The sequence below is a fragment of the Scardinius erythrophthalmus genome (assembly GCF_964197995.2).
Source record: "Scardinius erythrophthalmus genome assembly, chromosome: 9".
Taxonomy (NCBI): domain Eukaryota; kingdom Metazoa; phylum Chordata; class Actinopteri; order Cypriniformes; family Leuciscidae; genus Scardinius; species Scardinius erythrophthalmus.
Genome location: NC_138229.1, coordinates 4,359,045 through 4,386,878, shown reverse-complemented (window position 1 = coordinate 4,386,878; position 27,834 = coordinate 4,359,045). Strand labels below are relative to the sequence as shown.

General features: G+C 38.8%; 1 protein-coding gene across 1 annotated transcript in view; it reads left to right on the top strand.

Moving 5' to 3' along the window:
* The window catches only part of LOC308696599 (CUGBP Elav-like family member 5), a gene marked incomplete at its 5' end in the record, with an annotated part of 179,909 nt that overhangs the window by 112,585 nt on the left and 39,490 nt on the right, over positions 1-27,834 (top strand). The window contains 2 exons of the mRNA XM_081375438.1: positions 20,831-20,959; positions 23,249-23,328. Coding sequence (XP_081231564.1) covers positions 20,831-20,959; positions 23,249-23,328 — 209 coding nt within the window. The remainder of the gene's footprint in view (positions 1-20,830; positions 20,960-23,248; positions 23,329-27,834) is intronic.

Sequence of the window (27,834 nt, the reverse complement as noted above, 5' to 3'; positions counted from 1 at the left end):
TCTTTGTGTCTTTGTCTGGCTGTTGTTAATTGGGTTCGCTGGCCTGACTGCAGGACTTCACGACTGAAGCTTTATGTTCAGAGCGACTGCTCATGTAAATGAGGAATGAGTGTGTTCATCCCATTAAAGACCAGCTCTCACATCCTTCTCTTTCAATCTGACTTTCCTCACATGACCAATGCCGTTTTTCAAAAGAAACACAAGTTGTGTTTTTGTATTCCTCCCTTTTTCTTCTCAACCTCCTACATTCCATATAACGAGTTGCACTGCAAAAAAAAAAAAAATTGTTGAGAAAATATATATTTAGCACAGTAAGAAAATATATGACATAAAGATAACAACGTTTTATATTTAACTCTTTCCTCACGTTATATTGTTATGGCGACTTATTTGTTCCCTCGTTTTAATAAATCGTGGACACGTTTAACTAATTCCATCCCTCATTTTGATTTAACGAATTACAACGTGGCCACAATATAGTAAAATGAGGGAACAAATTAGTAAAACGTGCTGAGGTAGCCTATTATTAATTCGTGGCCACGAAACAATATTCACCTGAATATTCACCAATTCACAAAAATATAGGTTTTTAGCATTCTCTATTTAATTAATAGCATCAAACTGTTTTTCTTACCTGTGAAGATAGCTCTTCAGTGAAGGCCGACTAGTGTTCTCGTATAGCTTTTTATTCATTTTGCAAAGAAATTGCCGTTTTTAAATTTTTTAATAAGCAGGAAAAATTTCTGACTTTAATAAAATACCCATTTAAAGGTGCATTGCGCAACATTTCATGTTAAAAATACCCGTTTTTCGAACCCATACATGCTTAAACAATTGCCTGATGGAGCCCTTCTCTGATCACTGCAATTGCCTCTATAATCCTGTACAGTAAAATAAATAAGAGGGATTTGGGACGGAATTTGAGACTGGGCGTGACGTCATGTGCATTCACGCTCACCTGGTAATGTCTGGCAGGTTTGTGTATTCGCCGCGACGCCACCATTCTCCGTATCAGCGAAGACAACTCGAGTGACAAAAGTAAAAGATGGATTCAAAGAGACCGGCTTGTAGTTCATTCCAAACCCCAACGCGAACTCCACGTAAGACAAAGAAAAGAAAACTTTTGTCTAGTGCCACCACAGGCGTCGGAATAAGACGAGAGTCAGTATCGGGAAGGCTTTCAACAAATGGAGAGATCTCCGGTCTGCACACACTAGGAAGCGCCCACGCCCTCAGATCACTTGGACGTGGCTGTGTACAAAAGGTAAAAACTATATAAATATTGTTCGTTGGAATCTCCGGTCTGTTCTAGGGCTCAAACGGGATCCTCAGTTGGCTTTTTTCTTGATAAAACAGTAAGATATAGCCCAGTCTCTAATGTCTGATACGGCAAATCTATGACAACAAATGATGTAATAATCTATGAATATTACCTTGAGACATTTGAGTGTACTTTGTTGACCAACTGTGTATGGTATGATTATTATTTTGAGCTTTTACAAAGTAATAACTTATATTGTTCATTAACGTGTTTCCATAATAATACAATCATAAGTAAATAACACAGTTCAACATGGAGATAGATGGAAACAAAAACCGAAGTTTTCTACTACCCCCGTTTTCCCCTCACACATAAGTGTGTAATTTACTCAAATGCCTTTCCTTTCACATATTTAAAATGACTTGCAGATTTATAACTTTATTACCTCTGAAGACATTATGACTGTAAACAAAAGATTTGTGCGGCTGATGCTCCTTTGGTTATGAACAGCTCGTGCTCGTGCAAGCGTGCGTGTGGTCCATGAGCATGCACACCTCTGGTTGCAGTTTCGCTTGTCGCCAGAGGGGGCATAGTTCTGCAAAAACTCAGAGACTTGCGCAATGCACCTTTAAATATGTTTGCGTTGTAAGAATGTACAGGGAGACTTTAGATTTTAAAACGGTGTCTCATTAGGCAATGTTTTCTCAGTCAAATCATAAAATTTCCTGATTCAATAGAACGCGTGAGCTCACTAGGGAATACCAATATGGCGGCGCGGTGGCTTCACTGTTATGACGTCATGAGCTATCCAGTCATTCTATATAGATCAGTGCATGGCCCCCAGAATATTTTGTTGTATGAATATCTGATCATGCAATATATCAAAGAACTGAGCCTTTGCTTTTATTCTAGCTTCATGCATTCTTTTTTAACAACACTTGAATGTGGGTAAGTTTCATAAAAAAAGCAACATTTTGAGTCTAACCCTAACAGCTGAGAAGATCACGTTTTTGTCAAAGACTACATCCAGATCAGATTCAGAACGATGATCAAAACACAGATGGAGTAGATCGAGTCCATCAACACCCCCGAACCTTCCCGGTCCTATAGTGTGTCCTGGGTCCACATTTCATTAGGCAGTTTTGATTTATATGCTGTTTAATGTCAATGATCACGTTATTTTTCATATGCATATGGTTATACATGACATCATTCTACATGTATCATTTCACATTCTGCTTCTTCTTTGCCTGTGTTTTGAGCAGGAGATTCTGTACTCTTTCAGAAGATACGCAATAGCGCCCCCTACCGTATAAAAGTGGAAAGACTGAAAATTGCATACATTTTCTCACAAATGACTCAATGGCTGGGAAAGAGTTAATATAATGCAATTGGGCTAGTTTTGTTTATCAATTGTGTGTGTTTTGTTGTGTGGACCTGGCAACCCTGAAATAAACACAGACAGACAGCGCTGGAAGCTGCTAATGCCCATCAGATCATGTAAATCGTTGGAAAATTCATAGAAATTATGATTGTCTAAAGAATATGAAGTAAACATATGTAAATATAATTAATATTTGTCCAGGTATGAGCATTTTTTGACTATATACTCATGGAGCTATGTGAACACAAACAAACTGCAGCAGATATGTTGTTATTCTATTCAAAATATCAAAATTACTGATGGATTATTTTGCGATCCTGACATAAATTAAGAAATGAATGTCACTGCAACCGAGTTTTATCAAACATCGAAGCTGGAATCTTAAATCTTTCTAATGTTACTCAGTTTGTGATGTTTTAACCTGCAGTGAATGTTGAACAACAATAATTTGAGGCAATCGTTGTGTGTAAAAAGGTTGGATCACCACAGCAACCCCGCTTTCCCGGCGTTACCGTCATCCTTGATGGGACTGTTGATTTCAGCGAGACTGGAGTGTGTATGTGCACGTGGACCCAGAGGTTAACGCAGCCCCCGACAGAACCACTGATTTTCAATTTGCTTTCCATTAGGGATCAACCACATCAGTCCAGAGAGACCGGAGAAACCCTCATTAGTAAATCTCTCAACGGCGTTCCCTTCATCCACATTTCACTTTCACTCACTTTTCCTCCCATTTGCAAAGAGATGCTTATCAGCCACACGGAATGAGCAGTTTTATCATAATTGCATACAAATTAACAGCAATAGGCTGATGGAATATTCAGTGCATGACTTCCACGCAACAAAAGTCCCGATGTTATAAGCTGCGGATGACTGAGGATCCGCCCCTGTCCCAGTCGGCCTGCCAGTGAAACGTTGGCTTTTGTGAGGCGATTTGCATGAAAGACCCGAATGAAATCAGCGATAGCATCAGTTGACGTGGTTGAGCCTTGCAGGACAGATGGCTGACATGTTTAACGCTCTCATTAAACACTTTGCCATGTAACCACAGCTTGCATGATTCCTTTAAGCCCTGAGAATGAGCCGTGTGTGTGTGTCCTGTGAGCGGAGCAATGGGGAATTGTTCATGGTAGCATTCATTTTATTTTGGATATAATTAGCCCACATTTGTTCTGCTTTGATGCTTGTCGAGTTCAGGGCAAGAAATGAGAGTCTCTACCAGGGAACAAAAGTGTGTGTGTATGTTTTTTAATTTGTTCCCCTTACTCCTTTAATATGCATAAGCTCCTTCAAAAGAGGTCAAGGTCATGCAAGTGCATCTCGCGAAACAAACACGACCGGCTGTTTGCCGCCTTTCACACACACTTACAGGACGACAGAATGCCTGTGCCCTTTCACATTTGTAATTGGGAACCCGTCATCATGATGAACGTGTCTGTCTCGCCCTGATTCTTAAAACAGATTGACATTAACGATCATTAACAATCGTCTGTAGACGGGTTAATGTGCTTGTATTTGAACACTGTGGCTGTTTGAATACCTGTGAACTGAACAATTATGTACAGGGGTGCACATCACTTTTTTGGTCTGGATCTCAAGGGATCACCTGGAGATACTGCTTGATATCACACTTTACTCAGCACACTTATCCTACAAGCTGTCGTCATCACTTCCCTCTTGACTGATCTCCTTAACATGGTACATGATGATGATGATGTGTTTTATTTTTATTTTTTATAGTTGTCACAGAGAACAGCAGGAATATTAGGCTGCGGTCACTTTAAGACTGAATGCACCAAATGTACTGACACACATCTGGTTTCTTTCTCAACTGTTCATTTAAGACAAAACCGAGAGCAAGACGGGTATTGTGACATAATTTTGCATGTATGTGTCCGTTCAAGTAAATGCGAAAGAGGAATCAATTCGGCATTCGAACTCTGTCTGAAACGCGCCTCTCTCTCTCTCTGCGCAAGTCCCGATTTTCGCCTCTTCTTCCACGTTTAAAATCATTTGAATGTGTAAAATGGCAAGACAAAACACGTCCAAATGATTAACTTTTTCTCTCTACGATTGTTAAACTTAGCAGTTAATCCGCGAATCACATGCATGCCGAACCGTGGGGTCTGGTCCGTACAGATCATGGATCAATTGCTCCATCATTTACACTCCTAATAATTAATGAACACCACTTATCATCATGATTGATATCTTACCAGAGATGGAGAAAAATCCTCCTCCAGGGAGTCAACTTGTCCCTGCCCCCAAAAATGTTGAGAAATGTTGTTTCTGAAGGATCATGTGACGCTGAAGACTGGAGTAATGATGCTGAAAATTCAGATTTGCATCACCGGAATAAAACATTTATTTTTAAAACAAATTCAAATAGAAAACATAAATTTTCATATCATGATATTACTACTATATATTTGATCAAATAAATGCAGCCTCGGTGAGCATAAGAGACTTTAAAAATCGTACTGACCCCAAACGTTTGAACATTTGCGTATTTCGGAATATTTTGCTATAATTTTATATATCGTTCAGTTATAGTCCATTATCTAGTCTTGGACCTCATGTTCTTTTAGCTTCCTTCTAAAGCTTTTAAAGTGATTAATCTCAGAGCAAGTTTGTTTGGTTCATGGCTTCGATCTTTTATGAAATGCTTATGGAGAAATGAACAGGAGAAAGTGGGTGGTCACTGCTATGAACCGTATTCCAGTCCACATTTTCACGCAGACTCTAGCAAAGGTTGCTGCCTGGTGTGAGAGCACCTTTTACAAAATAATATGGTGGACAATTTAATTTGGAGTTGATATTTGCAGTAAATATTCATCCTGTTGCTGTGTTTTGTTTTTCTGAGCATAGCATTCAGACACACTTTATCCTGTGAGACAGAGAAACACCGGAGAACAGAAACATGTGTGCTCCTCTTTATCTTCTGTCTCTGTCGCTTCCTCTTTGTGTTTTATGAGAGCTGAAATTGTATTTGTGGTTGAAATGAAAATGATATGCAGAGACACAGTAATTATACATAATGATTTTTCCCAGCAGGCTCTAGGCTGTCCATGCCATTCCAAAGAGACACACTGCAGGGATGAGTGGCGAGAGAGATTCGTAGAAAATTACAGAAAATGGTTTTAATTATTTTGCTTCAATAGCATCTGTCTGTTGCTTTCATATAAAAGCTCCCTGGGATACAGTATTGCCGTTTTTTTTAATCATAATCTAAATGAAACACCTTCCACCCTCTTTATTTTCCTGGAAAACAGTGATGAATAGTATTTCTCCATCTGGAGTCGTCAGGCGTTCAGAGCTGTTTTCCGACATGTCTGTCCTGTCCCATCATGCCGCGCGCCTCCGCTTTTGCTGCGCTTTTCACGCCGTTGGGTGATATTTTTGGTCAGGTGCAAATTAGCGTGAGACGGGATGTAAAGAGAGAGCGCCACCGTACTCTGAGAAACACGACAGTTTACAGAACAGAATCACTTCTAATTCAGAGGGTTTTTCTGGCTTATTTCATTTAAAGGAATATTTCACCCATGTTCTGTAATTCACTTTCATTGTTCTGCTTTTAACCCCTCCAGCATGCTTGAAAAACAACTTTATGATTCTGTATTTTATTTTGTTTCATTTTTTTTTTTTTTTGTATTTCATTTCTTTTCTTTTTTTCTTTTTTTTTACAAAATATAAATTTACACAGAGAGGTTGATTATGTTCCCTATATATACAAATGATCATTCTAGAAGAAAATTTCAGATGGCACTTAGAAGCTTTTGCATCTGAACTCTTCTGAACTATACACTCACCTAAAGGATTATTAGGAACACCATACTAATACTGTGTTTGGCCCCCTTTCGCCTTCAGAACTGCCTTAATTCTACGTGGCATTGATTCAACAAGGTGCTGAAAGCATTCTTTAGAAATGTTGGCCCATATTGATAGGATAGCATCTTGCAGTTGATGGAGATTTGTGGGATGCACATCCAGGGCACGAAGCTCCCGTTCCACCACATCCCAAAGATGCTCTATTGGGTTGAGATCTGGTGACTGTGGGGGCCATTTTAGTACAGTGAACTCATTGTCATGTTCAAGAAACCAATTTGAAATGATTCGAGCTTTGTGACATGCATTATCCTGCTGGAAGTAGCCATCAGAGGATGGGTACATGGTGGTCATAAAGAAATGGACATGGTCAGAAACAATGCTCAGGCATTTAAACGATGCCCAATTGGCACTAAGGGGCCTAAATTGTGCCAAGAAAACATCCCCCACACCATTACACCACCACCACCAGCCTGCACAGTGGTAACAAGGCATGATGGATCCATGTTCTCATTCTGTTTACGCCAAATTCTGACTCTACCATCTGAATGTCTCAACAGAAATCGAGACTCATCAGACCAGGCAACATTTTTCCAGTCTTCAACTGTCCAATTTTGGTGAGCTCGTGCAAATTGTAGCCTCTTTTTCCTATTTGTAGTGGAGACGAGTGGTACCCGGTGGGGTCTTCTGCTGTTGTAGCCCATCCGCCTCAAGGTTGTGCGTGTTGTGGCTTCACAAATGCTTTGCTGCATACCTCGGTTGTAACGAGTGGTTATTTCAGTCAAAGTTGCTCTTCTATCAGCTTGAATCAGTCGGCCCATTCTCCTCTGACCTCTAGCATCACCAAGGCATTTTCGCCCACACGACTGCCGCATACTGGATGTTTTTCCCTTTTCACACCATTCTTTGTAAACCCTAGAAATGGTTGTGCGTGAAAATTCCAGTAACTGAGCAGATTGTGAAATACTCAGACCGGCCCGTCTGGCACCAACAAGCATTCCACGCTCAAAATTGCTTAAATCACCTTTCTTTCCCATTCTGACATTCAGTTTGGAGTTCAGGAGATTGTCTTGACCAGGACCACACCCCTAAATGCATTGAAGCAACTGCCATGTGATTGGTTGATTAGATAATTGCATTAATGAGAAATTGAACAGGTGTTCCTAATAATCCTTTAGGTGAGTGTGTATATGTATTTATTTATTTATTTATTTATTTATTTATTTATTTATTTATTTATTTATTTATTATGCTAGGCTTCCATTGAAAGTGTTTTACTGTAAATACATGTTCTCTTCTGTTTCTACAAACTGAGGGACAGGTTTGAAATGATTGTCTGTGGTAATCAACAGCATGCCACAGATGTTGTCAATAGACATTAAGGGGGAAAATGTCCCAGAATATTCCTTTCATTTACCCCAAACTCCCAATCCTGATTTTAAAAATGCTAATTAACCAGTACAAACATAAGGCAAATGTTTCTCATTATATACAGTGGCTCTCTATAGTCAAATGAGTATTTTAACAACACACTGGGTCATAAGAGGACTTCATTAAACAAGCTTCTGTCATCCTTTTGCATGTTAAACAGATACCACAGACCCCTTAAATCCAGCAGGGTAATTGGGGTTGTTACAGGCTGATGCATGTTGGCTAAGAGTGAGTGTTTCCTGAGATAAATGGAAGATGTAAGCGCTCATTGATCCGGCCAGCGAGGAGCGTGAAGGGCAGGGAGACGCCCGGATTTACGCCTGTGAAGGGAGCCGTTCGGCTGGACGGTGAGGGTTTTTGAAGGAGAAAGACAAAGACAGAAAGTGCCAAAGCAAAAAGCCATTCAGAGATCAACACAAGACTGAAACTTTGATGGTTTGATGTTGACAAAAAACCTCCCTTAGCAGAAACATCACAGCCAGACTTTTGACCAAATCTAGGCCATGATTGCTTGTTCTGATCAATAAGTGTCCATTTAGACTGGAAAGGGCCGTGTAGTCCCTCAAAACCACTTTTGGCTTTCATCAAAGTCATGCCCACCATGTAGTTTCTGCCGGACTGAGAAACACACACGTAGACATGAAAAACCTTTCCTCAAGTGTTCAGTGTTTGTCAGGTTTGCATGCTCCAGTTATCCCCTGCTGGTAGATGCTGTAACTGCACCATTCTTCTGCCAAAAAGGATATTTCTTCCTTCATGGCCATTCAAAGTGTGCATTCTTATGAAATATCAATTTTGCAGGATGCAGATTGGAGCATCTTATTTTAAGAAAGCTCTTGTCATGCATCTGGTGCATCACTAAGTCTCCATGAATCTGAGAAACTGGCAGGACTGACCTTACATAGTTTTCTACTGAATAAAGTGTGTTTTAGAAAGATCTCTGGTCCCTCTGGTTGTTTGTCATGTTGTTAGTTTGAGATGGGGATCCTGGGAAATGTTTTGGTAAATGAGCAGTTTCAGTCCTCTGTGTGTGTGTGTGAGTGTGTGTGTGAGATTCACTCGAGTCCTTTAATAGGAACTAAATGTTTTGAGATGGAACTATTTAAACATTTGCTTTAAGTGTCCATCCTATTCTTGGATTCATTACACCTCAGAGAAAAGAGCTGGAGGCAAATGCCTGCACACCCAGAAACCAATCACTGATGGAGTATTGGATATTATAAATCATAAATGATTTATTCGTGCACATCATTATTATTTTTTTTAAATTCATGTGCCCTTTTAATCTTTCATCAAAAATAATTTCCCTTCCCTCTTGCAGCAACATCTCTTCTGTGATGATGTGATGTGGGCGGGGCAACCTGTCACTCACATGAGATCCACCAATAGCAAACCACAACCATCCAATCAATTCCACATGGATAAAATCAAGTCCCGCCCCACATTTATTCTTGTTCCAGAAGCCGTTTCACTCTGATATTCGTCACAATAGGCAAGAAATGACTAGCGAACTTCTGACTTTAAAGTTCATTAAAGGAATAGTTCACTCAGAAATAGAAATTGTCATTATTTACTTCAGTTATTCATCTTTTGTATATGGGTTTGAAATAACATGAAAGCAAATAATGGCAGTAATTTTTATTATTTATTTATTATATATATTTTTATTATAATTTTTCACATTTCTAGTCTAGGGGAACTGTTCCATTATTTTATTTTATTTTATTTTATTTTATTTTATTTTATTTTATTTTATTTTATTTTATTTTATTTTATTTTATTTTATTTTATTTTATTTTATTTTATTTTATTTTATTTTATTTTATTTTATTATTTTATTTTTTGCAATTAAAAAGGGAGTTGTCTACATGCTGCATGCGTGTATGTGTGTAATAAAGACCATTCTCTATAATCATCACCCATAAAATACAGAGGCCATTTACAGTTTAAAGGTGTTCTTTGATGTGGCTTGGTACTCAGCTGGACTGCTGTTGTGCAACACACACACACACACACACACACACACACACACACACACACACACACACACACACACACAGAAGCAGAAAATGAAAGTATTTTATTTTGACAAACCATCTGATGAATGATTGTGAAACGCAGATGAAGATGGAGGATGATGTTATAGAATAGACAAGTGTCTATTTTAAGTGTCAATATATTCACTCTCTCAGACACATACAGTATAACTGCGTTGACATGTCCTGACAGCCTTGTGTGTGTGTGTGTGTGTGTGTGTGTGTGTGTGTGTGTGTGTGTGTGTGTGTGTGTGTGTGTGTGTGTGTGTGTGTGTGTGTGTGTTGTATACGTAGTGATTCCTATCACAGCACATGTCAGTTAATGATAATATGAACAAATGCATTCATTTTCTCTCCATATTTCCCTTCCGCACAGATTCATTACAAGCCTCTATTGCTTTTCCTGGAGCGCATGTGTGTGTCCGCCGTGTCCATGAGCATCTCTGGTCCCTCATAAGGCCTGTTGTCAGTTTGTCATGACGATGATGGATGGGAGAGCCCGTCCGCTCTGTCTCTTTGACTCGAGTGTGAGTTCATTCATGTTAAAGCAGCGCTGGGCTCTCGGTGGAATTCACATCTCGACTCGGAGAGGTCTGCGTTTGGAGACCAGGTGTCAGCGCACTGCACATCTGTCAGTGCACATCCATAAAAGACTCCACGTCATGCACATTGATGCTTATGAAACCTGTGAAATGCTCAAATTTTTATTTTGCTGTAATACTAAGCAGATGCAAAATATATAGTTACAAATTGAGTGCACCATGCAAGGCATTTATAATTCACTGTGCTATATTTGTATACTCACACTTTTTTGAGTTGCACAATTTCTTTTCTCATCTTAACCTTCTTTTGATGGTTTTCGGAAGGTCTTGGTTATCTCTAGATCTCATTTTGAAGGATTTGTGGACTCCAATAACGGACATGCAGAAATTACAGAGCCCTGCACATGACATGCGCGAAAAAAATGATGTACATCTTGACCACGATGATGGCTTTATGTATGTGAGCGTGTTAAATTTGTGTGCACAGAATTTACAGCAATCAAACAAACTAATATACATCTCAAGATTATTTATACAGTATTGTCATCAAACTGAATTACCATATTGTGGCAGTAGCTATTTACATTTTCTGTGTCATTTGAGCACAATAATAACAACTGGAAATTCCTTATGGAATCTCCTGTAAAAGTGTGTGTATTATAGTTGTATTGTCACCACAAGCTCACTCTATTCCCAGGGAGCGGATGGGTTGATATAGTATAATTACACTCCAGCTCTGAGCGGGACCTTCCCAGCAGGCCATCTGAGACGGGAGTGTGTGTGAGTGTGTGTGTCGGGCTCAGCTGGGGACGAGAGATTGAGCCGATCTTGTTTTATAGAGATCTCGGACAGATTCCTCTGCTAGGATGAATATTTGATCCTCCTCGGGTCTGAAATGACAGCATTACAGGTGCGTCAGAACATTTGCCATTCTGTTTCTAGTTTCTAGGACACGCACACCTTTCTCAAAACTCGCACGTCACCCAGGGTTGACATGATGCCGACGTTTCAGTGTTTTATAGCAATGCCAGAAGAACATCAGTGTGGATACCACAGCAAAACTAATATAGAGTTTCAATGCAAATATTTACTAAGTAAATGAAAGCAATTATAAGAAGCCTTCAAGTGTTGTTCACTGTAGTGATCTTTGCTTACGGCTTTTTGAAGATCATTTTTCGAGACAAGTAAACAGCCAGTAAGAAATTAAGGAAAGTAATAGATCAAATTAAAACAACAACAGCAAAGATATGTTAAACTGTCAGCATTATTTTTATACTTGCGACAGATTACTAGCAAGCATTTTAGTATTATTTATAGTATTTATTAATGTTTTGAATTAGCTTTTATTTTCTATTCTATTTTTTTCAGTTTTCATTTAATATGTGACCCTGGATCACAAAACCAGTCACATGTCGCACGGGTATATTTGTGGCAATAGCCTTCAAAACATTGAATTGGTCAAAATTATTGATTTTTCTTTCATGCCAAAAATCATTAGGCTAAAGATCATGTTCCATGAAGATATTTTGTAAATTGCCTACCGTAAATTTAAAAAACATTTATTTTTGTGAGTGAATGCTGCACAATCGCGAACATAAATGAACAACTTTAAAGGAGATTTTCTAAATTTTTCTATTTTTTTTGCATTTTCTGAATAACAGATTTTCAATAGTTGTATCTCGGCCAAATATTGTCTTATCATAACAAACCATACATCAAAAGGAAAGCTTATTTATTCAGTTTTCATTTGGTGTATAAATCTCAATATAAAAAAATGTTACCCATGTGATTGGTTTTGTGGTCTAGGGTCACATATGTAGTTTAAGTGTTTAGCATCTTTATGTACTTTTGTCATTTTTTATAGATTTTAAATTTTATTTAGCTTTAATTACATTTTTCTCTGAAATATGACTATGATATATCTCTGAAAGTTGTCTAGCTTATTTTTCCAGGTAACACTGAAGGAGTTTGAGGTATGAAATGATAACGCAGGCCGAATCCAAGGTCAGCCCGCATAAACAACAATGTTGAAGATTGGAGATTTTAAGATAACACTTCCATCTAATTTTGCACTCAGTTTATGTTGGACTGAAGTTTCATGAGTGATTTACTTTTCATGGTTTCGATCAGAGTTTGGACTCGAGGTCAGAGTTTAATCTGAGGTTTAAGATTCAGAATTTAAACTCTGCCGCCTTGTTTCTCTCCATGTGAAACGCTGACTGTTCTCCTCGCAGATTAAAGGTTTGTTTGTCTGCACACAAACACACTCCCGAGCCGGTTTGATTTCTGTGTGAGGAGCAGGTTTATACCCCCGTCTCAGTCGAGAACAGACACATAAAGACTTTAAAGTCTGAAATCACGCTGTTCTGCAGATTTGTAACGTTCCACCTGCCGGTCGGACTGTCCCGGATCCGCAGCTGTGAGGGAGTGTGTGTTGCGGCTGTGAGGAGTGTGTGTCGCTCCCGCTGTCTGTTAAGATTAGGGTGAAAAGGGCAGCTCATAAGGAGTCCATCGCAGAGTTGTTGATGTGCGGTCAAAGATGATATATTCTATACAGGTTTGCCAGACACACATACATAATATATATAGTAATATATAATAAAACCTTGATGCATTTTTGCTCCTGATTCTTTGATGAATATAAAGTTCAAATGAACAGCATTTATTTGAAATAGAAATCTTTTGTAACATTTAAAATGTCTTTGCTTTCACTTCAAAATACAAAAATCTCATTCTTTTACCGATCATCTGGTAGCATCTGATGTGATGTCACAGTGAAATGCTTTATGGATGAGGAACAGAGGGATGAAGTGTCCGAGCGCTGTTGAATATCTCAGCGTTTCGCTGGAGTCTCTGTCCGCTGCTCTGTCATCATCAAACGCTGTTTGACAGACTCTAATGTCTCCTGATTTATTAATAAAGGCATTTATTTGATCTGCGGCGAGTTTTCCGTCAGTCTGAGGCAGACCGAGATTACACACTGAGCCAAACACTGTGCGAGTAAGTGTGTGAAATCCTGTAGATATTATTTCAATGTGCCGAAAGCAATATTTTTACAGAACAGCGTGGAAACGTCCCACAGATATCAGTGAAATAAGTGTCCTGAGATCTCACAGCTGTGTGTGTGACAGCCCTACGCCCTGTGGAATCCACCAAACACACTATTGTTAAGCCAATCAAAGAGTTGTTCTCAGCTTGTCAGTCATTTTGTATGGAAGCTTGTTTCCGCCACTGAATTAAACTATTTCAAACTTTTATCTCACAACTCAGACTATTTTTCTCACAATTGCGAGTTTATATCACGCAGTTCTGACTTTACAACTCACAATTGTGTTTATATCACGCAGTTCTGACTTTACAACTCACAATTGTGTTTATATCACGCAGTTCTGACTTTACAACTCACAATTGTGTTTATATCACGCAGTTCTGACTTTACAACTCACAATTGTGTTTATATCACGCAGTTCTGACTTTACAACTCACAATTGTGTTTATATCACGCAGTTCTGACTTTACAACTCACAATTGTGTTTATATCACGCAGTTCTGACTTTACAACTCACAATTGTGTTTATATCACGCAGTTCTGACTTTACAACTCACAATTGTGTTTATATCACGCAGTTCTGACTTTACAACTCACAATTGTGTTTATATCACGCAGTTCTGACTTTACAACTCACAATTGCAACTTTATATTATATCTTTATATCAGTTTTTTATCACACGATTCTGAACTCGCAATTGCGAGTTTATATCATGCAATTCTGAGAACAAATGTCAGAATTGCGAGATTTAAACTTGCTATTGCGAGAAAAGAAATCAGAATTGTGAGTTAAAAAGTTGTAAAATGACCTTTTTTATGTTTTTTATTCTGTGGCGGAAACAAGCTTCCATAATTTTAATTTATAATTATAAATTCATAATAATTTTGAGTGTTTCAGATTTGCTGAAATGGGATTTTGGAGAGATGAGACAGTTTGTATGAATAGCTAATGCTAAAAACATACTTCACACAAGCATGCAGTTCAACGTTAATGTGAACTAGATTGCTCTGCAAGATTCTCTTCATTTTAGTGCCACTTATGGCAACACTGAGAATGCATTTATGTACTTGCACATTTCAGAATGCACTTCAAGCATGCTTAAAGTCACCATGAAATCAAAATGGACAATGATTGTTTTTTTATGAAATATTACAGGATTTATTATATATGATTTATCCATGCACATCATTATTTTCTTTTAAATGTGCCTCGTAATCTTTACTAGAGATGCGCGGATGGGCTATTATTTCATCCGCAACCGCATCACAAAACTCATCATCCGTCCGCCATCCATCCTCACCAACGTTTTTGACCAATTTTCAAAACCGCACCCGCCCGCCATCCGCTGATTGGTGTATACATATATTTTTCATTTGATTGGTTCAACCGCCCGCCACCCGCCCGAATTTAATTAAAATATTTTTTTCGTCACGTCATCCGACCGATCCGCGGTTTTTCCGCGGAGTCCGCGGCTGTAACCGCCAACCGCACATCTCTAATCTTTATTCAAAATAACTTCTCCCTCGTCTCTTCTCTCCTCTGATGACGAGGGCGGGGCAACCTGTCAGTCACATGAGATCCACCAATAGCAAACCACAACCATCCAATCAATTCTCCAATGACAAAATCAAGCCCCGCCCAACATTTGTTCTTGTTCGAAAAGCCGTTTCACTTGAATATTCGACACAATAGAGAAGAAAAGACTGTACGCAATTACTTTTTCATGCCGACTTTAAGTAGAAGCGTTTGCGTTCACTTCTTCTTGGGGTCTAGATGGTGGAAGCCAACAATAGCTCCAGATGTTATTCATTCATGTTATAAACTCATCCTTCAGACGATGTCCACACACACACTGCTTCCCATTTTTACTCCAAACCCCAGTGGCACATTTTGAACGTGTGTGTGTGTCCTTTATTGCTGAAGAGGTCTTGAACATTAAAGTTCCCTCCGGCACAAAGAAGCACAGCTCAGGACTGCACACATTTAACTCATCCTTGCATCATCTCTCCTTCCCTTTCCCACTTTTTCTCATGTCCCTTCAGCCTCTCTCGCTTCTCCGTTCTCATTTCTCTGATGCCTTTCTCTCACAGAACAATGGGTTTTCCCTCACACATTAATGCACATACTCCTATGAAATAAAAATGAAATCTTATTTTCAATGCTAGAAAACCTCTTTAGAGTAAATGTTACATAAAGGTTGGTCATCACCTTCCTATCACGATACTATTATAGTTTTTATATTCTCCATTTTCATTTTGTTAATTTAGTACATTAGTATTTGTATTATGTATAGTTTTTTGTTATTTTAGTACATCAAATTAAACAGTTTTTTTGAAAATGAGAAAAAAAAAATTGTTACTTGAAATAAAATAAACGTTACCTGACATAATATATATATGTAAAAAAAACGTAAACTTATTGTATTTCAACTATACGCTAATAACTATATTGGTAGTTCTAAGTATATAAAAGACTAGTAGAGTCCACACCACAACTGCACAGGGAAACAATATTATTAAAATCACATTCAGAACAATTTTATTTTTCCAACTGATGAACGATGAAAACATAGACATCAAATCCGTCACTTCCTCTCGAGGTGCCGTGTACACGTGTGTAATGCAGATCGCTAGGCTTCGGAGCAGAGCTGGTGTGTGTAGATTGCCACGGACCCCTGGGAGGGAGGGGCTAACAGATTAGACTCATGAATATTCAACATGCTAATGAGAAGCAAATGAAGGGGTCTGTGCGGATAATTAGAATTGTGGCCAGCAGGATCTGGCACGAGAGAGCGAGAGAGACGCTTCAGTGGTCTAATATAAATTGTAAATATGGTGTCTCTGTAGTATGCGTTTATTGACGGATAAGGTAATTTATCTGCATCATCAGCAATTGAGTCTGTCTGTCAATCAAAGTGACAGTTCCCGAGAGGAGCTCTTTATTGCGCACAGGTTGCCCGAGAGATTCGATGGTAAAATACTTTCTTCTGTCCCAGCTTATTATGCGGAGACAACTTTTAAGTAAGGTTGATTTCCCACACTGTGACTGTGGTGCTGTTTGTGTGTTTCAGCATCTCAAGTAGAGGAGGCAGGATTAGCTTTAGCTGAACGTGTTTAGGAGTTGTTCAATTCCATTTGGCTCCATTACTAGTGCTGGAATTGCACTTTTCAGCAAATGAGATCTCCATAATGTTTCATTTAATCTTAATATTTCTCCTAAATGATAGTTCAGTAAGAGTATATAGAGCTATAAAATGATTGTGGAGCAGCTCAGATCATTTTAGTTTATATTGAGATCCCTGAGCCACTGTTGCTATTGTTAACTAAGAAAATATTAAAAATTGTTTTCGGTAATTGAAATAAAGCTGAAATAAAATTATAATAGGTAAATGTAAATATTAGATTAAAAAAAAGAGTGAACATTAGAAAATGTTAACTAACTGAAATAAAATACTGTAATTTAAATTAAAATGACTAAAACTAAAATAAAAATAAACTAAAGAAATATTTAAGAGAAACTAATAAAAATGATGTACCACATTACAAAATTAAAATGAAAACTGAAAATATTAAAATAAAAGTGAATTCAAAATATTAGTAAATAAAAACTATTATAATATATAAATAACACAAAAATAGCAGTGTGAGCCATTGTTGAAATCTTGTGTATTTGTGATGGACACATGTCTGGTGTTTTTTTCTCAAAAGAAACGTCTGAGAAACAGGAGACTAGAGCAAACATGTCCAGTTACTCTCCATTTATTTCTATTGCTGCCGAGGAGACACAATTGTGATAATAAGGATATGTTCACACTTGTAGTTCGTATGGTCCTGACCAAAAAACAACGACAAAAAAAACAAAACATATTCCTGGTCCGCTTAGCGTTCACATTGGCATTTTAATAGATACCGAACCTAAAGTCATGTGAATATATTCACAACCTGATTGGTTGGCTTTATGATGTATATTTTGCGACGGAACTTACCGAACAACAATGCTGTGTTCTGGGATAAATGCACTCGTTGTGTGTGTGTCGCTACATATGATGATATTCTGACCAGCTGAGAACTCATGAAGAGCTTGTAAATGTGTAAAGGAGTCAAAACAGCATCAGGAATCCCTCCGTCACACACACCAAGATCTGCTGTGAGGAGACGCGCTTCTGATGCCTGAACTGAACTTTGTCCATCACATCACGACTATGATGAGAAAAAACAGGTGTGCTTGAACATTCTGTCCTTTTTAGGATCGCATCTTGTGACATCATGTCCTGTTTTTGGTTCGTTTACATGTATTTGGTCCGTGTTGCATTCATATATCATTCAAACCGCACCAGAGTTAGTTTTGAGGCGGACTGAGACTCATCTCTTCAGCTTGTTTGGTGTCACCAGGGTTCAGATGACACGTTCACACTCATTCAAATGAAGCGCACTAACAGAGCAATCGCACCAGGGTTCATTTTAATCCAACCAAACGTGCGTAAACACCCTAAAGAGATCTCACTGTTTCTCTTTCCTATGAGTCTATTTCTAGAGAGCGTCAGCGCCAGTGAACAAAGCAGAATTTCTGCATATTGCCTGGTTTCAGGCTGTGTGTGTGTGTGTGTGTGTGTGTGTGTGTGTGTGTGTGTGGTGGTTTCTCTCATTAAAGGCTACAGGTCAGAGATCCGCAGCACTGCAACTCAAATGCAATAGTCTGCAACCGGCGGCACAGAAAGATGGAGAGAGAAAGATCTCAAAGACTTACTGCCTGCAAAGCACTGAACCCCCACACACACACACACACACAGATGATGCAACTTGGATTCAAGGGTAAACAGCGAGGGAATGTGTGTTTGGATGGTAAAAGCGCGCGTGTCGCTGTGAGATGTTTGTATGTATGAGTGTCTCAGTGCCGAGAGTCTGTTGTTTTATACATGCTGTGTTGGTGTGTGTTTATTTTTATAGCTAACACAAGCAGTGCATCCACAACTAGACTAAAACTCTGGGCCCGTATCACACTACAGCTTAAGGAAACTGCAAATACATTGACTTCAATTGGGATGGAGCGTGGCTAGGACAAACACAAGGATTTGAGATTCACAATCTGATAGAGACATCCGACATCCACCGACCAATGAGAATTTGAGATTGGTGACTGGCACGACTCTCGTAATTCCCCTTGAAATTAATTATATATAAATATATGTATATGTAGAGAGAGAGAGAGAGACTTGCAAATTGTAGTCGGTGACTGATTACAATTTACATGACTAAAATGTTTGGTTAAAACGTAATATAATCTATTACAAATACTTAATTTTTGTAATCTGATTATGTAATTCAGATCACATGTAATCAGTTACTACCCCACACTGTATATATTGTTTGCTACAGCTAAGTGAAAGCTTCACAGTCGTAACACATCCCAGAGGAGAGGTTAGTGAAGGATGTGCAGCCTTTACTGTTTCCATCAGGACCGTAAAGTGTGTGTGCGTGTGTGTGTGCGTGCAGGTTTTGGCCTTGCGTGGTACTTGATGGCGTTTTACTGCTGCTTTATATAGATCCAGCTCCCGTCTGTGTGTCTGGTGTTAGTGTGTTGCTGTATATAGCTCAGTGCTGATGGGGACACACTCATAAAGATGATAAAGTCTGCTGTGGCGTCAGGCCTGGACACTCAGAGAGTGTGTGAGTGACACTCAAATGCACAAAATCACTGCTTACTATACAATTCAGTCTTAAAGGGGTCATGACATGTTTTTTTCTTTTCTTTTATTATGTTCCCTTAGGTGCAATTATAGTATTACTATAGTTTTGTGGACAAAAAAACTTTTAAAATTGAGTGATATATGACCTTTTCCCACCCTGTTTCTCATGCTCTGATTCAAACAGTCTGTTTTGGGGGTGTTTCCCCTTTAAGAGTTCAGTGTTAACACCCACTGTTATGATTGGATAACGTCAGTGCCTATGCATCAATTGTTAACGCCCCCTTGTCAAAACGTGCGGATTTTGCGGAGCTGTGTTTACCGTTACCATAGTAACGGGTGATGCGTGCGAGGCGATGGCGATTGCAATGTTTGAGTCGGAATCAGAGGAAATTAACCATCAACACAACTAAGAATGCATCAGCCCGTCCACATAGAAAGTGTGAAACTATTTTGTCAGTTTAACAGCCTACATCTTTTAATAGCCTACGGGGCATGAACATGACGGTCATGAAAACAATAAGTAGGCTAAACTAAGTAAAAACACGGTGATTATTCATAATGAATTAAACTGCAATTAACGTTTTAAAAAAGTTTAAAGTTTTAAATAGCCCACATTACTTACAGTTTGCGTCGTCGTTGTTGAGCCCAGAATAGTCCACACGGCCTTATCTTGTACAAAAGTTTTCTGGCAAAGCCAGCATCAAACTGCGATTGTTCTCAACTGTCACTCATGCTTGAAATGTGGAGAACACACGCCTAAATTAACACTGCCGTGACTGGGACGTCCGCAAAAAAATAAACTGCATCCATCTTCCCCTGACGTCTGGATCTTTCAGCAGCGTATATTATTCAAACATGTTGTTTGTCCACAGCCAGGAACAGCACATCTGCGTGACATCGCAATCTTCTTGTAAACAGACCCACTCGCTGCACGTCGACTGAACACATGTGAAGCGCGTGACAGATGCGATGATGAAATGAGGCTAGTTATCTTGCGCTTGAAGCGTAGTTGTCTACGCTGGAAGCGGTCATATGCAAACGACTGCTACGTCACTTCGTACCGTGACGTCACTTCATACCATGGATCCAGAACAAGCTGTATTTAGAGCTGGATTAAATAAAGGATTCGTTTATAATGGGGAGGACGTCTTAAGCTATGAAACTTGCAGGACGTTTTAATGGTACAAAGACCTCTTATATACCAAAAGATCAAGGCAAATTTGGTTTCTCATGTCATGACCCCTTTAATTAGGAGCCTTTTTGATTGATTGATTGATTGATTGATTGATTGATTGATTGATTGATTGATTGATTGATTGATTTATTGATTGATTGATTGATTTAAAGTATCAGCTCAAAAGAGTCATTTGTTCATCAGTATCATTTGCTTGTGTCGGACTGTATGTTTACTATTGAGTGTAGATGCAACAGAAAGATATGTTGTTTATTTATTGTTTTGGGATTATTTGACAATATTCAGGGTTATCCTTTCATCACATTTGATACAATGAATACGTTCTGCCCTGAGGCCTGCAAAATTGGACTGTGAAAGCAGATCAAATCTGAGATGATCCAGTGGAAGTTTATATTCTGTCTTTGTGCTTGTATTTCGCAGAGGACCGGAAGCTGTTTGTGGGCATGTTGAATAAGCAGCAGACGGAAGAGGACGTGTACCGCTTTTTCGAGCCGTACGGAGTCATCGAAGAGTGCACCGTATTACGAGGCCCTGATGGAAACAGTAAAGGTGAGTTGTAGTTATATCTCTCTTCAGTATTCACAGCAGTTTTTGTGCTTGCTAGTGAATGACAGACATCCGCGCGTTCTCGTCTGAGATGTGTTTTATATTCTGAGCAGTTAAAGAATAGTGACCTTCTACAGAAAAAGACAAAGTCAAAACAAACAAACAGAAAAGCAGCGTTCAACCTTGAGTGCCGTAGCAGAAGTGCTGTCATTTACACATTACATTTCACCGCGTCAGTCTATTCAAACACACGCACGTCAACCCGACGCTCCTCTGAAACACTTAGTGATGGGTTTCTCATCGCTAACACAAGCCTTTCCGCCGCAGGGTGCCGATATCACCTGACAAACCCCGGCACAGGCCAGGCAGGAGTTATTTACTCAGACTCCAAACGCTGCGTTCATTAACACACTGCAAGAGGGAAAAGTGTCAGAAAGGTCAATCGTGTTTGAAATGTGTGAAGAGGGAATCGACGTAAGAGATTTTGAACTCAACATGAAAGCATGAAGGTTTGATGATCAGCAGCGCGTCCGATCACATGACCCTCCACTGCACAGATATGCTGTGATCAGGGCTTCACATTAACACCCGCCAAATGAGGCTGTATTTAAGCAGCTGGCATGTAACGCAGTCTTTGGATAATATCTCTTTTCAAGTCTTTTAAAAAGGTATCTGAAATAATAAACTAAGTGCAATGTAGTGTAGTCAAAAATATCAATTTTGCAATACATATCGATACTGAACTGATCTGAAACACTTATACTCTTATATATACACTTATACACCAATACTCATTTTCCGCAGAAGAGATAGACGACACCAGCTGTGCTTTCTCTCTCTCTCTCTCTCTCTCTCTCTCTCTCTCTCTCTCTCTCTCTCTCTCTCTCTCTCTCTCTCTCTCTCTCTCTCTCTCTCTCTCTCATCTCTCCGACAGCGAGTGACACACCCGCCTCAATCACTCACTCATTTCATTTTGCTGTTACAGGGCTTGAATTTCCCCATGGGATTGCGCGTATTGCACATACTTTTACACATTCCTGCAGATTTTGTGCTCAAACACCCAAAGTGCGGCACATAAGGCCCCCTCTCAGGACTAAACTGAGTTCTTTTGCGCTTCTTATTGCGCTTAAACAGTCAAACACACACAATATAATGTCAAAAAGCCGGTACAGTCGGTTATGTCTTAAGTGAACGTGAACAGTTGAGAAAGAAAATGCATGTGTAACAGTATAATGGATCCGTGCATCAGGTCTTTGAGTGACAGCAATTTTTTATGAGATATTGTCAGTGTTTCCCTATGGTATATGGTATAAATTGTGGCCAGTGAAAATGCAGAGAGGCTAGTAACTTTAGAAACCACTAGCCACTAAAAGACACTTTGCTTGCTAAAAAAGTATCAATCAGACGACAGAAGGCATGTTGGAGATTGTGTGCAAAAGGTTTTGCAGCAAAGTTTTGATCATATTGGTAATTAAGAAATGTATGTATTAAATCTTATACAGTAGGCTTTGTAGGGTTAAAAACACTTTTAAGAGATATCATGAAGTTCTTGGAAGGATGATGTGGTTCTCTAAGGGTGTGTTCACACTTGTAATTCAGTATGCTTGGTTTGTTTGATCCGGACCAAAAACAAAAACATTTAGTCCTGGTCCGCTTAGCATTCACATTGGCATTTTAACACCGAACCTAAAGATACCGAACCTAAAGGCATAGAGACAAGTTCTCAACCTGATTGGTCGGCTTTTATGGCGTATATTTTGCGACAAAACTTACCGAACAACAATGCTGTGTTCTGGGATAAATGCACTCGTTGTGTGTGTGTCGCTACATATGATGATATTCTGACCAGCTGAGAACTCGTGAAGAGCTTATAAATGTGTAAAGGAGTCAAAACAGCGTCAGGAATCCCTCCGTCACACACACCAGAGCTGCTGTGAGGAGACGCGGTTCTGATGCCTGAACTGAACTGTGATGAGCAACATCACGATTATGACTGCATGTTTTCAGCGTCTCGATCCGCTTGTTTGGTGTCACCAGGGTTCGGATGGCAGCGTTCACAATTATTGAAATGAACCGCACTAACAGAGCAATCGCACCAGGGTTCGCTTTAATCCAACCAAACATGCCAACTGTGAACACACCCTTAGAAACAGCAGTGAGTGTTAGTGTTTGTGAGCACGTCTTCTCTCTCATCTCCAGTGTTGCATTCACCAGAGACACTCAGTTCTCTGCAGAAAACCTCCACTGCTGTTCCTCATTATTTCTATGCTTGTGTGTGTGTGTATTTTGCAGGTTGTGCCTTTGTAAAGTTTTCAACACACACCGAGGCTCAGTCTGCCATCAGCGGGCTGCACGGGAGTCAGACTATGCCAGTGAGTACAACTACACACATGCTGCTTTTATGAGCTCGTATTAATAGAGATGACAAGAATTTATTTTTATTTTAGACATTTACTCACAAGGTAAAATGACCTAACAATACACTTTCTCCTACACATTCATATACATTTTGACCTAAAATGCGTAATAAATGAATAGATATGATATGCGTCAAGTTATACACTCACAATGTAATTTGTGAACACACACGTTCATGTAACAGCGAGCGCACACTCACACAGCTGATGTTGAAGCCAGTGAGCTGCTGTCATGTGTTGAGCTCAAACAGCATCAGTGCCAATATAAGTGCAAATGAGCTGCTGTCATCCTACCTTCTCTTCTCTGAATGGAGGACTAGCTCACTGCTTACTACACACTAGAGCACCGCACAAACCGAAACCAAGACCACAGTGTGTTGGAACCAAGACTTGCCATCCAATCACATTAATCACATTCACAAAAATCAGACAATACACGGCAGTATAGTGATATCCTCGCAGTTGTGGTGTTGACCGGTCTTGAAGTCCTCAGTCTTGAAGTCCTCAGTCTTGAAGTCCTCAGTCTTAGACCGAGACAAGATCGAGTACAAATGCGGTTGAGACCGAGACAAGAACAAGACCTTCAGAAAAGGTCTTAAGACCGGTCTTGAGTACTACAAGACTACTACTACACTGATACTGCAATGCATACTATTTGTTTGTTTGTTTTTGCAAATAACAAAAATGAGAATCTTAATTAGGGGGATTGGATAATATTAATTTGAATAGTTCAAATTGATCAAAACATTTTAGTTATTTTACAGTCTGCTAACAAAAAAGTAGCTAAATAAGGGCCAATATCTTTTAAATGTATCAAACTATATAAAATGTCTTAAAATATTTTATTTTATCTTACAACTGCATTTTATTTAATTATTTGTATTAATCATAAACCTATTTATTTATACAAATACATTATTTAATATTTAACTCGCACATGCAAACAATGAGAATCTTAATTAGGGTGACTGCATAATAATTTTCTGCTAATGAAAAGTAGCTAATTAAAGGGCAATATCTTTTTAAATATGTCAAAATAACAAACTATATAAAAATATCTCAAAACTATTTTATTTATTTATTTACTATATTATTGTTCCTAAAATGTTTTATTTATTTATTTTATTTAATATTAACTTGCACAAACAACGATGTGATAATTATGTGTTAGATGTGATATTCATTTCAATATTTCAGTCATGATTTCAGAAGACTTGGATTATAGCTACTTTATGATGCTTTTGCATGAATTTCGCAATAGTTGCATGGAAAAGAGCTGCTGTTACAACATTCCTTTTGTGCTTCATGGAAGAAGTGATACAGGTTGGAAATGTCATGACGGTAGATAAATTATGACAGAATTTTCGCAGAATTTTGGTGAAAAATCTATTTTGCAGAATTCCACGGCTTTTACGCCAAAATCAGCACAAAAACAAAATGCTGCAGATTGTTCACGGGCAATCTGGGTATTCCTTTCACAGAGAAAAATGTACAGTATATGTATTACGTATGAAACATAGTATGCTATTCTGAACATTTCCTTTTTATTCTACAGCTCACACTCGTTTTATCACACTCTGCATGTTTTCCCACCTCTCTCTCTCTCTCTCTCTCTCTCTCTCTCTCTCTCTCTCTATCTCACACTCAAAGGTTCAGATGAATAATTCCTCTGCCACACATTGAAAGGACAGATAAAGAGGTGTATTTCTCCATCCCCTGAGAGCAGGACAAGAAGTAGAGTGAAAGAAGCGGACAGGGAGGGCTACAGAAGATCAAACCGAGGGAAAACACACTCTTACAGTGTCTAACTGTCACAGAGAAGGAAGACAGGTAGTGCAGGGATGCTTCTGATGAACCACTGTGAATGTGTGTTTAGAGATCAGCTCAACCTTGAGAGTAATTATCCTCAAATGAAACGTTCAAGGCCGTATCTCACACTCACACAGTTTGCATATCGATAATTAAAGCATCTACGTAGTCGACGACAGAATGAGAGATTGAAAGTCTTGTTCCAAGAGCTTGTGAGCACCATTTCAAGCCTTAAAGAGGACCTGTTATGCAGTTTTTACATTCTTAACTTTCTTTAGTGTGTAATGTTGCTGTTTAAAGGGATGGTTCAGAGTAAAATCAACCTAAGGTCCTTTGCACCATGACCTCGAGCCAAACACCCTTCCAGAAGCCTTTTTTCCCTTGGTTGAACAGTATTAAAGTTAGAGCTTATTTAGAGATATCAGCCGGATGGCTTAGTGCAGGTGCTAATGGATCCAAGGCTGTATCTCGTAAATTACCCCACTAATAATGCCCTGAATGGTGCCAAACTTCTACAGTAGTGCAAATAGGTTCTGTACTCATAAAACGAGGCATTGGAAAGTGTGTAAGTACATCAGGAGTTTATTTAAATAACACTTGTCTGACGGCTAATGCTACCGCTAACCCGCAGGTCGAGGTCACTTCAGTGATTTGGGAAAAGCCCGTAAAAGTCCTGGCAGAAAGCAATGCATTTTTTATTATACCTCGACGTGCGGGTTAGCTGTAGCATTAGCTGTCAGGCCAGTGTTATTTAAATAAACAAGCTCTAGGGAAAGAAGGCTTCTGGGGGGTGTTTGGCTCGAGGTCATGGTGCAAAGGACCCTAGGTTGATTTTACTCCGAACCATCCCTTTAAACATGAAAAAAGGTCTGCAGATTTACAAAGCACAGCAGAAGTTATTCTCTATATCAATGTCAGTGTTTCTGAACTCCATGAAATGCCCCCATTGTAGTCTTAAGTTTTCTTCCAGGAACGAACACGTCAAAATATTCCTCATTTAAATAATTCATTCGCAGAATAAAGGGGCGGGGCCTGGTTGAGTTAGTTAGCAGTGTGTTGAATCTTAAGGGGCGGGACATTTCCTAAACACACTCGAAGCGCTTGACCAATCACAACTCCCTGCTTCAACCGACCAATCGGAGCACGTTGTGCTTTTTTGAAGGAGGGACTTCATAGAGACAGGAACTAAACAGAGCGTTACTGACAGACTGGGAAGAGACTAGCTGCAACAATGGAGAATTTGTGAAAAATAAGGTGTTTTTTAATCATTCAAGCATGAAAACCTGTTCTAGTAGAGCCTGAAAACAAAATTAAGACTTTGTAAAAGATCATAATAGGTCCTCTTTGAAATTTGAATGTGACTAGTTTCCTCAAGGTCAGGTAAGTGCGTGTTTCACAGACTTACTGTGTGATTTTAATTATGTCTAAATCAAACAAGTCTGTATTTTTCCTCAACAAAATTACAAAGCAAATGACCCACCCTGAGAAATCTAATCCTGTCCGCATAGCGATGTCTGTGATTACGGTATATTGTTTTCACAAAGCCTCTCCTAATTTATTTTGACTTATTGAATATCCGTTATATTGCTGCCTGGTGCAACTTCATTATGGATTTAGACCTTTTGCCAAATGTCTGGGTAAGAACAGCTGGCGGGTTTAGCTCTGATGGCATCCCATCTGACTTAAACAGAGAATTAAATCTGATGGGGAGATTCAGATCACTAACTGCTCAGAACAGCATCATCAGGTATCATCTTCACTTATATCAATGTTTTCTTTTTATATAAATAAAAAATGAATCACAGACTACTATTCAAAGTTGGAGGTCAGTAAAAATTCGGCAAGGATGCATTAAATTGATCAAAAGTGAAATTTATAATGTTACAAAATATTTCAAATAAATGCTGTTCTTTTGAACTTTCTATTCATCAGATAATCCTGAAAATAAATGTATTGTGGTTTCCACAAAAATATGAAGCAGCACAACTGTTTTCAACATTGATAATAACCAGAAATGTTTCTTGAGCAGCAAATCAGCATATTAGAATGATTTCTGAAGGATCATGTGACACTGAATATTTTCAGCTTTGGATCACAAGAATAAATTACATTATAAAATATATTCAAATAGGCAGTTACTTTAAATCGTAATAACAGTTCACAATATTACAGTTTTTACTGTATTTTTGATTAAATAAATGCAGCCTTCTTAAAAAAAACATTAAAAAGTCTTACAGACCCCAAACTTTTGAACGGTAATGTAAATTAGACAATCCCAGGATGCAATGCGAGAAGATTGTTGAAAACATTCATCTGAGATGACAGACAAAGCAAGGGAAATGTTGATTATAATTTGCATATTGCAATTTATTTTGATGCAGTTGCTGCTAATAGTGCATTCAAAACTGGTTACTTTTGAAATTCCATTTTAGTTTAGATGCTGCAGGTGAAGGCTGTCGACAGCGAGGAAGCTCACTAGGTTTTTGGACCAGAGCCAGTGAGAGAGTGTTAAGCTGTACTGAGTTTCAGGGACATTTTAATAGTTCCTCATTACACATTCAGAGCCATGCGTTGAGTTAGCAAAGGCCTCATTAACAGCTCAGCCTTACAGTTTGTTTGAGCCCTGCAGAGCCAAACTTTCCACCATACCAA